Below are 18,280 nucleotides of genomic sequence, written 5' to 3'. Positions count from 1 at the left end.
TCTCATTTAAGTCCTGCCCCCAGTGAGTATAACTCCATTTGACTTCACAGTACATTCCTTCTGCTACCTACTTAAATACCAGCACAACCACCAACAACTTTGAACAGAAATAGCCATCATTTGAAATCGTCTTTTGGGATGACACTGAACCCAAAATGTAGCTTCGCTCTTCCATGAAGACCTAAAATGCACACTTTTCAAAGCCTTTTCACCAAGTCATTGCAGGCTTAAATTGTACTTTACATGCTACTCTAACATGTTCTTTACCCTGCAACACAAGGAATTAAAACCCTCTCTCAACATGGGGCATCATGTTTAGACAGAAGATTGCTGTACAGAGAGCTAGGAAAGCTTCTACCGGGTCCCAAGAGTAGGGCTGATAGTTATAAAGTAGAACAGCCTAAAAGTACTTCTAAACCACTGAATTACAAGATCTGTTTTAAACTGTAAGCCTCCTACTAGACATACAGTGCTAGATGGGTTCCCAAAACCAAGGTTTGTGGAACAAACTGGGAGAACAAATTGAACTCAGCATCTGTAGCTAAATTCAGATTTGTTCATCGAGGCAGAAATCCTTAAAAGTCTTTGCAAGTTACGTTCAGGCTAGATGTGGCTTTCTAGCCTTCTTTCAGGGCACTTGCAGTGCTGTTAAGATGCTTTTAGGACACAATTCCCATACTTGACACAGTTGCCAATCCTCAGTCTTCATAAGAGCCGAGGTGTAGTCATTCAACTTTTAAACTGAAAACACTATGATGTCTGACAAATGCTGACTGGAATTACTGTTTTAGATCATATCAAATGATTGCTGCAGCACGTATCTCATTTCTTCTCCCTCTTAAAAAAATTACTTTTACAGATTATTTGATATAGATAAAAAATTCCAGGCTTGCTGAATTAATTTTAACATTGACAAAATAATATTTCCATTGACATATTTAAACAGTATGAAAAGAAGACTTTTCATGCTACCCTCACATTTCTATTTACAGTGTCACAACAATATCCAAGGGGCCAGCCTGGATGCAGGAGTGACCCTGGCTCACTGGGTCTGCTGAAAGTCACTCCAAATGAATGGGAGCATCTTCACTCTACCTGCCTTACTCTCTGGTCAGGCACTACAGAAAGCCACACTCATGAAGGCAACTCTGCCCAGTGAGCTTGCCAGTTAGGTGCTGAAAAAAAGGAGAAAATATACCTTAAGCAGAGCAAATAGCAATTTTAAGAATGTATGTGTATACATATATTTTATATACATATATGTGTGTGCATGCTATAAACAGCATTAAGGGCCACTGGCTTCTTCATTCAGAAGGGTTGAAAGGACAGGAGTACAAGTAGAAAACGTTTCAAGAAACAGCAGGGGAGGGAGGGTAAGAGTTTAAGTTCATTAATTAATGAATTTACATCACAGTATCACCAAGGTTAGAAGAGACCTCAAAGATCATCAAGGCCAACCGGTCACCACAGACCTCATGACTAGACCATGGCATCAAGTGCCATGTCCAATCCCCTCTTGAACACCTCCAGGGACAGTGAATTCACCACCCCCCTGGGCAGCCCGTTCCAATGGCTAACAACTCTCTCTGTGAAGAACTTTCTCCTCACCTCGAGCCTAAACTTCCCCTGGCACAGCTTGAGACTGTGTCCTCTTGTTCTGGTGCTGGTTGCCTGGGAGAAGAGACCAACCCCCTCCTGGCTACAACCACCCTTCAGGCAGTTGTAGAGAGCAATGAGGTCTCCACTGAGCCTCCTCTTCTCCAGGCTAAACAATCCCAGCTCCCTCACTATACTTTTCACAAACTTAAGGCAGCCTTAAATAATCCAGGTTCCAGAAAATGTGGCTGGAAATAACAATTAAAATAAGCTTTTTAACAACAAAAAACGGTTTCATTTAAGTCAGTAGCAGAAGTGCTACCACAAGAAGAGGATGTCGGAGAACAGCACTCCTCACCCAAGGAGGGGCAGGGCAGTGCTGCTGGCATGAGGCAGAAAGAAGCACAACAGCTAAGCACACAGGGGTGAAAACTGATGGATGAGAACATGCAGCACCAACTGCAGTCAGAATTCATCAGCAGAGGCTTTATGCTTTCACTTTAAGTCCTCTTGGGGTTTGTTTGTTTGTTTCAGGGGGTTGTTTGTTTTGTTGCATTTGGGTTTGTTGTGACTTTTCTTTTCTTATGTCAAGAAAAAAAGACATTTTGATGAAAACCACAGAAGAGAGGAACTTCAACATTCGTGAGGGATGTTAAGTTAAAAGTAATTTTGTGTTGGTGGTCTTCAGGCTATGCCCACAGAAAGACCTGAGGACCAAACCACTAAGCTTGCAGAGCTGTTCCTACTGTAGGAAACCACAGCCTGGGCAGGGATACCCACTCTGACAACACAAGGGGTAAATTTAGATGCCAAGCAAGGAAAGTCATGAAAAATGCTCACAGAAACTGCTATTCCTTTCTTACCATCACCATATCCTGCAGGGCCAGGATGCCTTCTCCCAGAAATTCAATAAAGCAGGTCTCCTCTCATCTACCTTTCAAAAAAGTGCATGCATCTATGTGTGAGCTAAACACCTGCTAATTCCTCTACTGCCAGCCAGCAGAGAGGTTCTCCGATGGTCTTTTGACTGTTGGAATGATTCTGGTGTCATGATTTTAGACCACACCTCTGAGAAGAGGATGAGCTAGGCTCCTCTTTTTGGGAAAGGAACATATTTTATTCAAGCTATCTGTCAGAAATTACTTAGGTAAGTGTCTGTGATTGCTATGCATAGACTCAAACCTCACATCCCTGCCTAGCCCACATGCTTCTTTAGCATTGCAATGGAAAAGAAACACTGTCTCCCCAAAACCAGCAACATGTGAAACTTAAAGGAAAGCACATCTCCAGCAAGCACAAAATAAATCTATCTTGGATACTGGATGGGATGCAAGGAAGAAAAAGAGTACTAAATCTAGTTACACTTTTTAATATTTGTGCTATCTTTATATTTAATTGTTCCATGTGACTATTGCAAGCTATCTCAACAGCCACAAGCAAAAATTACAAATCTATTACCCTCTCAAAATAGATGGCCCATAATTATTGATACATATTCTTTAGACAAATGTCAAAGACACTTGAGCAAAATGTTGATGTAGCTGAATAGAGATTGGGAAAGTAAAAGTGAAATGGCAATGCTTTTCAAAATAGCAGCCTCCAAATCTGACTGCTAACTAGATTTAGTTTACATGCTCTTCCTTTTCAACAGGGGAAAGAGAATCTACTTTTGCTCATTGTTTCCTTTCAAAATGCAGTAGGACATTGTTACATACAAGAGATTTCCTTGGTTAGATGAAACTAGTGGAAAATTAAGTTGCCTTATAACAATTACCAGTTTCTAGAAACTGGAAACGAGTATTTTTCTTCACCTTTAAGAGAAATCTTTTCATTTCCCACTTAACCCAAATTTTCTTGCTATTGAAGGATTCTCTAAAAAAGGAACTGGAAGAGTTCCAACTACTGTCCAACACTTTAAAAGATTTTAAAGTGTCATCAATCACAGCTCTTTACATGCTCTTCTCAAACACTGCCAACCCATACTTCAAGACTAATTCAAAACTGGTTTATGCCAGCATTGCACAATACGAGATTTGTTAAAAAATTTAAAGAGATCTACATTATTCGGTTTTCAAGTCAAGTCCTGTTCGGATTCATGTCAGATGTTACTAGGTAACATTCACAGCTGTTATCTATCTTCTTTTTTTCCAAGGAAGAACTGGCAACTGATTCCATTAATCCTAAGTATCTCAATGGCTACCTTAGATGACAATGTGTTATCATGTCTGTTGTAAAAGGTATCTTCAATTTTTAGCAGACCATCTGAAAGTGATGGTCCCATGGTGAAAAATGAGTAGAATAGAATAGAATAGAATAGAATAGAATAGGACCAGACCAGACCAGGTTGGAAGAGACCTTCAAGATCATCGAGTCCAACCCATCATCCAACACCACCTAATCAGCTAAACCATGGCACCAAGCACCACATCAAGACTCCTCCTGAATACCTCCAATGATGGTGACTCTACCACCTCCCCAGGCAGCACATTCCAATGGCAAATCACTCTCTCTATGAAGAATTTCTTCCTAACATCCAGTCTAAACCTTCCCTGGCACAGATTGAGACTGTGTCTTCTTGTTCTGGTGCTGGTTGCCTGGGAGAAGAGACCATCCCCCACCTGGCTACAACCTCCCTTGAGGTAGTTTTAGACAGCAATAAGGTCTCCCCTGAGCCTCCTTTTCTCCAGGCTAAGCAACCCCAGCTCCCTCAGCCTCATGGTAAATGACAACAGTCATGGTTATTCTTTGAAGTTCATGTTACACGTTCCTAAAATACAACATTATTCCATTTAACAAATTTCAGCTGAAATTCTGCAATTGCCTCTGCAAATTTTGATTTGAAAGTTTTTTAAGAACACATCAGTCATTTCTGACAATTTCAGTAGTGGAAAAAGCAGCTAAAAATAATTCAGAATATTTTGGTTGGGAAGATTCGCCCTCAGGGATCCACAAAAAAACGAAGACACAAATTGATGGGATTAGATCGTTATCCTTACCCGTGCCAATGCCAGTCTCTCAAGACACAAATAAAGCATTTGAGAATTATGGTTCACCCACACTCAGGAAGCTACCAGAATTCACTCATAGTCTCTCTGACTCCAAGAGGCCTGAACGTAATCTCCCACCGACCTGAGCTCTTTGTACATGTTGTAGTTTGAGCTGGGTGCCCCCCTGGTGCATTCACTTCCTGTGTCCAGAAGTCCAGCCCAGAGGGATGGACACAGGAAATTGTGTATTTCCTACCATAATTCTTTGCACCACTATAAGATCCAGTGCGGAGTCTGGCACTTCCTCTTTCCTTCCCTCTCCGAGACTTGGTAACTGGGGGAGAGATCTCCCGGCCATGGGCCTGATTGGGCCCAAGGCCACAGGGGGATGGGCAGTCTCAGGCCTGGCCAGCTGAGACTAGCCCAGCAGAGGGAGGGGGAAGAAGGAGCCCTGGGGGTTTTGCATGCACCCTCAGGTGGGGATGGGATCTTTCTTTGTCACTGCGCTTTGGGTTTTCTGTAACATTCACTGCTTTCTATTTAAACTTTCATCACTTTTGCAATCCGTTTGCCTGAGTCGTTATTTCTGCCTGTGGTGGGGAGGGGATCTGCCCCAACCCATTACAGTGCATCACCTGCACTGGCCCAGCACCGTTGTGTTTCACACACTACCATCAGGGACCTGTAAGGCTCCAGAAAAGACATGCAACACCACCACCTAGAATGCCCTTCTTGTCTAAAGCAGAGAAAAAGTAACTATTTAGGTAGTCACTGGGGGAATCAGCATTAGCATGTATTACTTTGTGCTCTTCCCAGATCTACCACTGGACAATACTCCACACTAATTAGGCATTAGAGTCACTGCCTGCCACCTTACAGGGAAGGTAATGAAACGGTTATCCTAGGTGACATCTGACAAAACCAAGACCAGAACTCAGGTCTCCCAACATGATATATCATCTGATTAATTATTCCTCTTGCAGCAGAGATGTCCAAGGCCATGCGTTTGATTGTTCTACACCTAAACACTGAGAACACGCTCATCCCACAGCCAAGAACAAAGCTCAGGGGTTTTGAGTCCCATCATTACTCTGCTATGTTGCAAATACCATGCTAGCCGTTAGCAAAGAGCATGCTTCATTCCTGTCCTGGAGTGTGGTTCACAGAGAGGACAAAAGCTTGCTACTGCTAACCAGACATTCCTTAACTCAAGTGGTGCTGATCTGCACTCCAACTCCAAAGCTTGTCAATGCCAGCACTAGCAGCAGCCCACAAAAGAATAAACATTGCACATGAGGGCATTTGTCTCAAGCAAAACAACTAAATAAATAAATCTGTGAACAAATATATCAGGAGACTCTTTTAGAAAAGACATTGCTAGCATTGCATTCAGAGGATACAAAATCCCAGTGTGCAATGCTTTTGGCAAACTTTATTCAAGTAACACTGAATACACACTTTTAATATTCTTTAATCAAGGCCTTATCCTTTACCATAATGCACACAATTTTAGTTCTGAAGCATTTCAAATCTTTGTGGTTTTACTGGGGGGGTGGGGAAGGGAAGGAACAACCAGCAAACCAACATCTAGGTAAGTCCTACCCTTGTACCTGCAGCTGAACAGGCTCCTCTGCCCCAAGAGTTGATGCATACAGAAGTGGAGTGCATGAAGAAACACAGTAAGTATGAAGCATACAGTCCCTGAATACATTTCACATGACTTCATATATTCATTCCCAAGTTCTATCATATACTTCAGCTGAGAAGCTGAAGCTAAAAATGCAGGAACTTACAGACATACAGGACCAGGGCACAGCATAAAGTTGTCCTCTCCAAATCGAAACACATTGTTCAGCAGCAGTCATAAATGTAAATACTGCTTGAATGTTATAATTTTATTTTGGTTTAGACCAAAGTTTAGATCCTGCTTTCTAATTAATGAGATTTTACAGTGAAATCCATACAAGCTCAGTGTTACGTACAGTGTAGATACACTGACTTTTTGGCAAAGCCACGTTAGTTCTCCCTCTTCCTTCTGTCTCTCAGCATTAGTTTAAGAAGTCTCTGCTGCCATTTTTGCATTACAGTTACTTCTTGGGAGCACACAGGAGAGCACAGGCTCAGAAGAAACTCCAAACCCACCTCTCACACCAAACTTTGCAGAAGTATGAGTAAGTAAGATTTTTAGGGCACCAAGTCTAAGCAGACCTTCTGCACAGAAAAGAGTTTCCAAATGCAAAGAGCATCACTAGGACAGGTCAGGGCAGTTGGTTGGGTTTTTTTAATATCTAAATCAAGAGACTGCACAACTAGACTCACATTGGTCCAGTTCTACCCACTTTTGCAACAGCACCACATACATATATTAGGTCAACATTCCAGACAAGTTTGTCAGCATAGCTCTGTGCCTAGCTTTAAACCAAACCAGTCATTTTGACACTGAATCCTCAAATCCAACTCATCACTCTTTTGCAATTTTGCATTTAGTACTAACTTTAAAAAACATATATTCAACTGAAGCAAGAGGTCTGTCTAAAGTTCAGTTGTTGAACATAGTGGGTAAGGTTACATTGAGCTTTTTCCACTGATGAACAATGTTGGAAGTGTCCTTAGAACTACAGTGCAAAAAGTCTTTCCTAGAGTAAGCATGCATTTAATTTTAAAAATATTAGGTTTTTGTTACTACATAGCAAGCATAGTCATTTCATGCTTTCACCTCTGCACTTCCAGGACTCAAAATTCATTTCACAGATAGAGCACACCTTGCATAAAAAGAAAGAAGCCACAAGCTTGATACTTTTCTTTACATCTCACTTTGAAACAGCATGCTCTTTCTGTTTTGCTCCTAGCCGGGGAAAGTGAGCATGCTTGTGTTCACAGCTCCTCCTCTTTCAAAGACGCACAGCTGCAGCTGTAGTAAACAACCACTAGTCAGGAGCTGAGAAGGTCAAAGTCTTGGTGCTGCATCCACTTCAGCTTTTCTAAAAATGAAATTTCCATTTCAATAAATTAATTTTGTTTCATTTTGTAGTTACGTCAAGGAAAGGCAAACCACAATCGTCCTTCAGCAAAACACAACAAGATACAATACTTTGAAAGCCACAAGCAAAACACCAGTATAAATATTTGCCCAGCTTTATTAACATACAAATATCTCATTCACAGTCTCATATTTTATTTGATTTGAACAAAGACTTGGTCAAAAACAACCTTGTACTGATGAGACCTGTTACACAATGCAAATGATACTAGAGAACAAGCAAGGAGGTTGGCCATCCTCAACAGCAGTGCCAGTGACCACAGAGGAGATACAGCAGCCTGAAGCTCCAGCACTGCAACTTTAGGAAGGTTAGCATAAGTAGCCATCATCCACCCAGAGGTAAAAGGCACACACTTTCCCTTTGTTTTATAAACTACCCCAAATCTAAACAACAGGATGCCCTTCTAGCAATGAAACCTGCACCAAATTACACAGAGCTTCTGCAACTCCACAGTGTGGCACACAGTTCCCCAAACACCCAGGAAAGGTATCCCTCATTTCCCTCAAACACATGGTCTGTATTTCTATGTAATTATGGTGGGTACCATCACACAACCAGCTTGGTCCGGGTGAAAAGAAAGATGGTTGCTAGCATGGGACTTGGCAGTCCAAGCCCACCAGTGACCTCGCTCTACCATGGTTCAGCCCCACTACGTTTTCAGTCTCCTCTTGTCTGAAGTAAAAGTCTGCTTGCACACATTCAGGTCTGGCTCATCCCACTAGAAACAGCTGGCAGAGGACTCTGAGATTAGCCTGTCCTGGAATCTTAAAGTTTATTTTTAAAAGTTGTTACACACAGTCTTCTTGGGCTCTCAGGGGCCTTTCCAGACAGGTCTTTCTACAAGAGGGGGCAGGAAGGCCTGGAAATATTACCACTAAGTACTGCTGGGCGGGGGGAAGAATAAATTGCAAATACCTCATTTCCCATTCCCCCTTCTTTGCACATCTGATATTGCCTCACTATCAGAAGCAGAAACCAAAGAGGATCTCCCACATCCAGAGCTCCTTCCCAGTCCTTCCAGCACACAGTCAATCACTCATAAAATACCCCATGGAATACCTCCTCCTCAAAATGCCTCTTTTGCCCCAGAGCTGGGGGACAGAAGAGCCTTAGAGCTTTTTTTTTTCCCCAGCCCTGTTTAAATGTTACCGCGTGCCTCCATAAACTGGGGGGGAGGGGGGGAAGGGGGGATGGGGGCAGGGGGCAGTGGGAAGCCAAGCTACCTTGCAAAGCTTACAGTATCCTAATGAAAAGATCTGTCTAAAAAAAGGTGCTTCCCAGACTGTCCCCTGTTTCCCCTACTTCCTCTCCTCTTCCCTCCTCCCCGCCCCCCCAATCCCTCCCCCCCGCCTCGAGTTCCAGGTAGCAGACACAGGAAAAGAAAAGGAAGGGAAAAATAGTAAATGGGGGGAAAAAAAAGAAGGAAAATACCACCACTGTTGGTCTGGATGCAGCGTGGGTGAGCGGGTGGGGGTGCTGGCCCCAGAAGGGGTGCGCATGGGTGCAGCTCCCCGGCCGCTAAAGGAGTGATGTCATCCCACCAGGCTCCAGTCCGGGCACCTGCCGGCAGCAGCGCAGCAGCGGCAGCTCCAACTGGCTGCCAAAGCCTCAGACAGCACCGGGAGGGGAAATTAAAAAAAAAAAAAAAGATCCGCAATGTTTCCTTCGCTATGCGTGGTCGGCTTGTGACGATAGGTGACACGCCGGCTTGCAGACAGCGGTTTCAAGTTGATTACGTCCCATTAGAAAGATATTCCCCCGCCCCCCGCACAAGTAATATTTAAAAAAAAAAAAAAAAAAAAAAGAAGGCAGCAGCAGCAGACTGGGTTTATGCAGCCTTACGTCATCAATAAAATGCTCCTATCGCCCCATCTGTGACCTATTCAGCACAGTTACTAATCCCACGCTAAGACCACTTTGCTGTTCCTGTACATTTCAGAGTTGTAGACCAACCAGAAAGCAGAAAATGGAGCCCATATGCGGTCACCGCTATATAAAGCAGCCTTGCAAAGTTGCCGCGGAAATGTACCTGCCGATTTGCCGTGATACCGTGGCAAGACAAAAAGGGGAAGGGGGGGGGGGGGGGGGGGGAATTAAGGAGAAAAAAAAAAAAACATCAAGAGGCGGGGCGAAGAATACCTTTAGTCCATGACGGATAATTAAAAATAATAAACTGGTTCACGTATTAATTCATGGGGAAGGGGACTGCCAAAAGGTAGCAGGATTTTACAAGCTCGATATAAACCCCGACACAAGTGAACTTCTCTTCAGTGCTTCCTACCAAACTGCTGCTCCTACCTGCTCCCTAAGCGCGTAAAACATCGTATTTTCCATGCAAGCCACGCCAAGACCCAAAAAAACCCGCTGTCTGGAGCCGAGCATCACATCCCTGCAAACCATGGCGCGGGAGAAATATAAAATAACCCATCCAGCTGCTCCTATCCGCCTCCCCCAAAATCCCGTACCACTCTAATGGGTGGGTAATAAGGGATTTGGGGGGAGGCAGATAGGAGTCCGTATTTCATTCCAGCGCTTTTACCCGGCTGCACCAACAGCGGAAAGCTTTCGGTGGGCTTCCCAGGGTGCCGCCGATGCCATGGGGCACGCATCTCAGGCAGCTGCTGTGGGCGCACGCTTTTTAACTTAAATACCAGCGGTCTGCTCCCCGGACTTCTGGAAGTACTGGGTTTACTGAAGATAACTGTTTTTGTAGAAAATAATATAGCCTTACATTCCGATTTTTATTACACACACACCCGGTATAGGGTTAACTGTGATTTCCTCCCCCCAACCTCCCCATGTAGCATTACACTCCGATTTATGTAGTTATGTTTATATTTAGTTTAATATTATTTTTTATAATTTATGTATGAATTTTTCCCCAGCCCCCTAAAGGAGCAGGAGCACCGGCGGCCGTCCGCACCCCGCTGCCCGGGGCCGGCAGCACAAAGGGCTAGGCGCTCCCACCTCGCTGCTCATCGCTTCTCGCTTAGCGCTTTTTATTTCTTCCCTCTCCCCGTTTGTTTCACGGCTCCCCACAGCCTCCTCACCAAAAGCCTCTGCGGGAAAGTTGAAGGAAAAGTTCGGGCCGGCGGCGGCCCCCAGCACCCTGCACACCCACCCCTCCCCCCGGCATCGCTGCCGCCGGGGCACCGAGGAGGGAGGGAAGGAGGGAGAGAGAGAGAGAGAGGAGGGAGGGGAGGGCACCGCCGTTAACCCCCGGCTCGCCCCGGCGGCGGAGCCCGCCCTGGCGGTGCTGGGGAAAGGAAGGGGGAGTGCGCTGCCCCCTCTTCTCTTTAAAATTATTTAACTTCAGCAGAAGAGCTTTTTCCTTTTTTTTTTCTTTTTTTTTTCTTTTTTTTAAGCAAAACTGACTGGACAGCAACAGCAAAAATTACACACGTTAGCCGTTTATTCCGGTAAGCAAAGGAATCGGCACAGACCTGAGCAGAAGCGACAGAGCAGAAGAAACTGCTCCCTTCCCCTGACACAGGATCGCCGCTTGCCCTGTCCCTCTGCCCGCCCGCCCCGCTCTTCCCGGGCAGTGCCACACGCACGCACACTCACACAGCACAGGCGGAGGAGGCAACCGGCGGCCGGGCTCGCCGCCGTCCCCGGGAAATGAATGGGGACAGCCGGAGAGCCGCGGCGCTCGCCGCCGCCGACTTACCCGCGTCACATGATGAGCCCGGGGCAGGGTGGGCCAGGGGTGGAGGCTCCCGGCGCCGCCTCGCCTCACGGTGGGGCCACCGCCGCGACACCCCACCGGCCGCTCAGACAAAGGGCCCGGTCCAAACCGGCGTCCCCCTCCCCAGCTCCCGGCCCCTGCTCCGGCCGCGGCGGGCGCCGGTGGCGTCGCTGGCATGCGGCGCGTCCCCGCCCCCACCGGCAGCCGGGCGGGGGGAGGGGAGGGGCCGCGCCCCCGCCCCTCGGCCGCCCGGTGCGCCGCCTGCCCCGCCCCGGGGGGGTGGGGACGGGAACGCCCGGCCGCACCTCCCCCTCCTGCCTGGCCCCGGCCCCGGCTCTCCCGGCCGCGGGGGGCAGGGCAGCGGGGCCTCCGGGGGCGCCGCGGGGAGGGGCAGGGCGGGACCGGCAGCGGGGGCGCCGAAGGGGAGGCCCAGGGCGGAGGGGCGTTGAGGGCAGGCGAGGCGGGTACAGGTTAACGGGTTCACGAGGGAGGCTTGGCGGGGTGCGGGGCGGTGGGGGAGACCGGGCAACGTGAGCTCTCAGGGGAGGCCCGAGGGGAGCCCCGGGGGCGTCAGGGCTTTGCGGGCGCTGAGAGCAGCGCCGGGGACACACGGCTCTGGGGGCACTGGCGGGATAAGATGATGAAGACCCTGAATGGACCACGGCGGGACAGGGTTATGGGGACCGTGAGCGAAGCCCTGACGGGACAAGGTGATAGGAACGCTGAGGGGAGTCCCGGGGCGACAAAGCGATGGCGGCGCTGAAGGGGGACGGCGACCCGGGACAGTGGCGGCGATGAAGGAGCCGTGGTTGTCGCGATAATGAGGGACGTCCCGGGGACGGCGACACAGGGGGATAGGGAGGCTGAAGGGAGCCGCGGCGGTGGAAACGCGAGGGGTCAGGGCACGGAGCTCCTGCGATAAGCACCAGGGAGAGGGCGGAGGAGACAGGCGGGGACCGGGAGGGAGGAGCCGGGAGGAGAAGGCGGGTGCCGGGTACGGTCCGGTGTGGCGGATGAGGGCGTAGGAGCCGTCCCGGAGGCGCGCCTCCGCCGGCGGGGCAGAAAAGGCCGAGCAGTGGGGGCGGTGTTCAGTTCCCTGGAAATCTTGGCTGGTGGTGCTGGGCCCTCGCACTTACCTGTCGGCTTCGCAGGGGCTGAGCCCTGAAAACCGTCTATTTCTTAACGCAGGCACGCTACAGCTTGTGAGAGGGATTTGTGCGTAGAGGTCAGCGCGTAGGTCCGAGTTGCGCCTCTGCAAGCCGAGAACTTTATTTATGGGAAGAGTTTTCACACCTAAGGGCTGCAGATTATGGGTTGCAAAGGCTTTAATAACAATGTGTAGAGAAACAGGTTTCAAAATCTTTGTTTTAAGCATAAACAATTCTTATTATATGGATGTTTTAAAGAAGAACTATAAAGACTTAAGGAAATATAAATCCTGAGAGTCGGTGCTAAACTTTTAAGAAGCAAATCTCAATTGCTTTTCAAAAGTGTTCTCATAGGTTCATGTTTACACAGTGAATATTTTGGTGGAAAGATGCCGGCCCATGCCTGGACAATGTCAAAACTATTAGAGCTGGCCTGACAGGTTACTTAGGGATTCCCTTGCTTTGGAGAGCCTTTTGTTAATGAGAAGCTGATGTGGCCGTTTTCTGCCTCCTCCCCTATGGTTCGTGATGCATGAAGTAAACACAGTGTGGCCCAAATGCAGTCCCGGCTGCTAGGACGGTTTCTGGGCAGTGTTGGGGAAGGATTAAATTTAAGGACGCTTAAGAGCTTTCTGAGTAGTCAGCATACCAAGCTGGACACTGTCAAAAGCCATGGTCAGAGGCAGGTAGAAAATGGCAATTCTTTAGGAGTTCCCACCCCTTGCCCTCCTCAGATTCGAGTTCAACTGCACAGCTGCAGAAGATCCCACTTGTAGCAATAATTGGGTAAACAGAATGCAAAAGGAAGGATCTAGTAGGTTGGCCCATCGTGTGAGTGTGTTTGTAAAAGCTTGTATGGCTTGCATATTTATGCAGAAAACCAGGCTGAGCTCAGGTAAATAATTACTGCTAAAACGCTATTACTTTCTGTAAATACAAACTAATGTTTGCTGCTTTATACAATATTTACCAAGGAAGCCAGAAGAATCAGAACTAACATTTGTTCCTTTAGAGGATTTCATACAAACTGTCTGAAATACATCTACACAGGCTTCGTGTGTGCTTCATGTAACTAGTCCTCTGCCACCTTTTGGCGTAAATGGTTTACATAATGTTTCTCTCACTATTTGTCTCTGCATATTACCTCTTACTTCCACAAGGTGTTTTGATTTTTGTTTCTTTTTCTTTCTTTTTTTTTTTTTTTAATGGCAGAATAGCAAATAAGAAATGTTTAAATGGACATAAACAGAAGTCTGTCCTGCAGTCTATATAAATACTTGTACCCTCAAGCTACAAAAGGGATTAGGTGTGATTTGCTGTTACAATTTTTTTCTCTAGTGTAACTGTTACCTTTGAAGGAAAAAGATCGCAGAGTTAAAGAACAGTCTTAATGACCCAAGCAACATTGTTATGACCTGTGGAAAGGACCCCACAACTCACATAGAGTTATGAAGTGCTATGTTTATTGACAACATGCATGCCGGCTCCCTTACAGACATACATTTACTTTCCCTTCGCCAGTTTCCTTGTAGTATTACTTTAGATGCAGAAATATTTCCAACCACTCATCGTAAGTTACATATGTGATACATCAGATTTCCAAAGATTTTACCCAAGTAAATAACTAGTGTAACACTTCTTTTGAAAGCTGCAGTATGCAGTCTCACAGGAAGTAGTCTACTATAGAAACACAGTTGGAAATATTCCCTGGCTAGATACATAGCTTTTATTCAGATTTATCAATAAAATGCATGAGCATTAACGTTCATCCTCCATAAACACTGGAAACGGTGAGCACTGATTTCCCAGCACTGACTGCTTTCTACCTACTGAGGTTAAAGGATTAATGAAAACTTGGCACATGAAAAATGAATAGTGATAGCTGGAAGAAGATTGCATGTGGACAGTGCGATAAGGTGCATAAGAGAGAAACCTCATGTTACACCTGTTGCCATGCCCTGAGAAGCAGACAAAGCTCATTTCCACTGGATTTGAGATAAAATATTTTAAAACATCAATATTTATTTTGTCATACTTAGAAATATTTTATTAATTTATCTAATATATCTAAGGAAATCATCTAGAAGATAGACTGGCTGACTGACATTTGGAGATAAAAGCTGTTCTCCATGATCTTTATTATATGCTATGTTGGCTGTTTACATGGTCTATTGCCTGCTACTAAGAACTATTCCCCATATGCATGAATTTGCAGGGCAGTATCTAAAGCAAAAAATATGTAGCTACATTTGCAGGAGAAATGTATTACATGATTATATATCAATAGATTGATACAGAAGTAGGAATATTACACATTAGTATTTGATACATATCACAGATTTATAGAGAAATGTAGTTCTCAACCACATGTTTTTATGGAAAACCTGTCCTACTAAATCACTATCTTGGCTCACTCCATGTACCTGACCTCTCTGTTTCCATTCTCATCTAGCTGAACATACATTGTGTGAAAATGTTCTGGCTTACAGTTTAACACAGGAATACCTTGAAAACATTGAGTATTTCTAGAAAATTAGAACTTTCCCTTTCCCTTTCCCTTTCCCCCTTCCCCCTTCCCCCTTCCCCCTTCCCCCTTTCCCAACCTTCCCTTCCCAAACCTTCCCTTCCCTTTTTTCTTCCCAAACCTTCCCTTCCCTTTTTTCTTCAAGGAAGGAACTTTAGTCCCATTTCCTATTAATGAGACTTTTCAGCATGCCATTTTTTCAGAAACAGAAGTCTTAAATTTTGAAACAAGAACTTTAACTGTGTTGCCATACACAATTTTAAAATAATAATAATTGGCAGTAGTAACAATAATAATATAAAACCCACAACATTTTTGAACCCAGGAAAATGAATTACCCACAGAATGTTTTTGGTTACTTACTTTTTCATAGACTTGACAAATGTGTTCACATGTGCATTTTAGACTTTCTCCATAATCCGTGTTCACTTCTGCCATATTGCCTACAAAGCAGTACCAGTGATACCCTTTTGTCAAATCCCAGCTCTTACAATCCCAGCTGGCTCTTCCCAGTCTTCCTGTACCTGTTCTTCCTTTAACAGTTTCCAAAAACCTAGTGAGATAGAAGGTCCTATAAAATCTCCCAATGTTCCTCAGCCTCTCACCTCTCCTGTATTTGTCCTCCACTGATACAGAATTTTCTTCACTATTCTTTCTCGATACTCACTGTTCCATTTGTGTTTTGTCTTAGATCCTAACCTAGCAACTTTGCAAATAAATAGTATTTTTGAAAGCAGTTTAGTGTCTTCTACACTTAACTTGTGCCTGTTTAATGTTGTTTATTGTTATAATTTATTTTATTTAATCATAATGAATCAATCATTTTTCAAAATGGGGATTGGCATCACCAGCAGAGAGCACACTGGAACCTCAGAACAAAAGAAAAACAGAAAATCAATAGCATATTTTAACAATGTAAGCCTGAAACACATAAAGATACATCTGTAATAAATCAGTAATGTGCTGGATATTGAGAGATTTTGTCATTTGAATTAACACCAGTTACTATAAAAAAGAAAAAAATCTTAAGTGTCTATTGTTTATTCCATTTCAGCTTGTATTTAATTTTCTAACTCAAATAAACTGCAAATAAAAGAAAGTAATCAACTTACTACCAATAACTAAATGCATTTTTATTTGAGATGCATGGTTAGACAAAAGCTTTAACAAATTACATGATATATTTTAGAAGACAGATTGTGTTCATTTGCTGAACTTAGGGAAACCTTTGGGTTGACAGATAATCAATTCAAATACCTGCATTTGAGGGACTGTGTTACTAATTCCTTTCACAAGCCTTCCCTTTTGGATAAAGGAAAATAAACAGGTTTTCTTTGCCAAGCAATTGACCACATCAGCAGATACAGCCTTTCAGGTACAGTTACTGTCTTGCAATCCACGCTGTGATCATCTGCCAAGTGTTTCCTCTACTCCTTCTCCACTCAAATTGGTGTTAACATGAATATCTGGGCCTTGCTGCATTATTTGTCACCTGCCATCAAAGAATGAGATTGCAGACATTTTGGGGAAGGATATCAGCTTCCACTTCCGTGAGTTTACTTATAAAGTGTTTCAACATGCACAGCAGGATATCAGGTAGTGATAGGACTAGGGGCAATGGAATGAAGCTGAAGGTGGGGAGGTTCAGGCTGGACATGAGGAGGAAGTTCTTCACCGTGAGAGTGAAGCCCTGGAATGGGTTGTCCAGGGAGGTGGTTGAGGCCCCATCCCTGGAGGTGTTTAAGCCCAGGCTGGATGAGGCTCTGGCCAGCCTGATCTAGTGTGAGGTGTCCCTGAACATCAGAACTTTTGTACGCCACATTTGTATTTTTTTCTGTACTTTGTGTAAGTCAGTTGTTTCTTCTTAGACAGGCTCTCAGGAGATCTCTTTAGCTTCCCTTCCCTTCTCACTCCCTTCATTAAAAAAAACAACAAACCAACAAAACAAAACCAACCCATCCAATGCATAAATAGCAGTGTTGGTGTACACAATGCAGCCTCTTTGATATAATAAAATGTGTAATGGAGTTCACAAAAGAGGAAAACTCTAACCTGATATAATAGGTGCATGTTTTTCTCCAGGGACAAAGATCAAAATACTCAGTTTACCAGATTTAGACTAGCAATGGTGTCTAGACATTTTCTAGGAAAGTGGGTCCACTCCATATTAATGCTTCACTCCTCTGATCCAAGAGCTCGGTGCCCTTTCTAAAGCTTGGATTGAGATCATGCACTGTGTTGATTTTTTTTTTTTAATTATTTTAAACTTGTGTTCTTTTAGCAGGAGCCCTTGAAAGGCTATGACCTTATTTAAGAAGAAAAAGAACAGGAGGGGCAGTTCTTTATTTAGTATAATCCAACTCTGGCAAAAGTTAATAGGGAGCAGGAAATCATCAAGGAACACATTCTGGGAAAGAAGGATTCGGGGTCTGTATCTCTCCAATGTTTCTGTAAGAAAAATAAGAAAATGGAGACAAGCACTTCCCAGCTCTGGACACTGCCAATTTGACACCCAGGAATGGAATGGGATGTTTTGGATTTTCATTTCAAAAACCTAGTTTGTGGCTGAATTTATGGACCTAAACATCTCCCTCAGAACATTTCTTATAGGTTCACATTAAATTCTATTTTCTCAGGTATTCCAGTTGAATACTGTGTTATTTTGTTGTTTATGAGACAAAACCAAACCAAACCAAACCAACAAAAAACCCTCAACACTGCTTTACAAAGAGAGATGTAGTATATTCTCATATAAACATCAAAGTGATTATGTTTCTTTTGGTATGTTAGAGACATGATGTGGGACAGTCTTTCAAAGTTCTCATTGTAACTCTAAAGTCTGGCTTTAACTCTAGCCAGGAACTAAGCAACATGCAGCCACTCACTCCTCTCCTGTGTGACCTGCACTAGATTATATGGTTATACGGTCCTGCTCTGGCAGTGGGGCTGGACTCAATGATCTCTGGAGGTTCCTTCCAACCCCTTGTATCCTGTGATTCTGTGATCTCCTACCCTGGTGGGATGGGGAGGAGAATTAAAGAAACCTCAAGTAAAACTCATGGTTTGAAATAAAAAACATTTAATAAATAAACTAAATTAAAATACAATAGTAATGGTAATAATGGAAAAGAATCATAACAACAAGAGAAAAATAAATCCCAAGAAAAGACAAGTGATGCACAGTGCAATTGCTTACCAGCCACTGACCAGTGCCCAAGTAGCAACTGGCCCCTCCTAGTCAAATCATCCTAGTTTATACACTGGGCATGACATCCCATAGTATAGAATATCCCTTT

The 18,280-nt window shown here is 44.5% G+C and overlaps 1 protein-coding gene across 8 annotated transcripts in view; it reads right to left on the bottom strand.

Moving 5' to 3' along the window:
• KLF12 (KLF transcription factor 12) overlaps positions 1 to 11,584 on the bottom strand; it is a 291,208-nt gene extending 279,624 nt beyond the window's left edge. For 3 of the 8 annotated variants that reach the window (XM_054163016.1, XM_054163020.1, XM_054163022.1), the window contains exon 1: positions 11,295 to 11,408. Coding sequence is in view for 2 of the 8 variants with exons in the window: in XM_054163014.1 (XP_054018989.1) it covers positions 11,295 to 11,489 (195 nt within the window). In the remaining 6 variants the exon portion in view is untranslated. The other 5 variants (XM_054163014.1, XM_054163015.1, XM_054163018.1 and 2 more) reach the window with 4 other exon arrangements.
• Positions 11,585 to 18,280: the final 6,696 nt, after the last annotated feature.

Source organism: Dryobates pubescens, chromosome 7 (genome assembly GCF_014839835.1).
Source record: "Dryobates pubescens isolate bDryPub1 chromosome 7, bDryPub1.pri, whole genome shotgun sequence".
In the NCBI taxonomy this organism is placed as follows: Eukaryota; Metazoa; Chordata; class Aves; order Piciformes; family Picidae; genus Dryobates; species Dryobates pubescens.
This window is presented reverse-complemented; position numbering and strand designations above follow the sequence as displayed.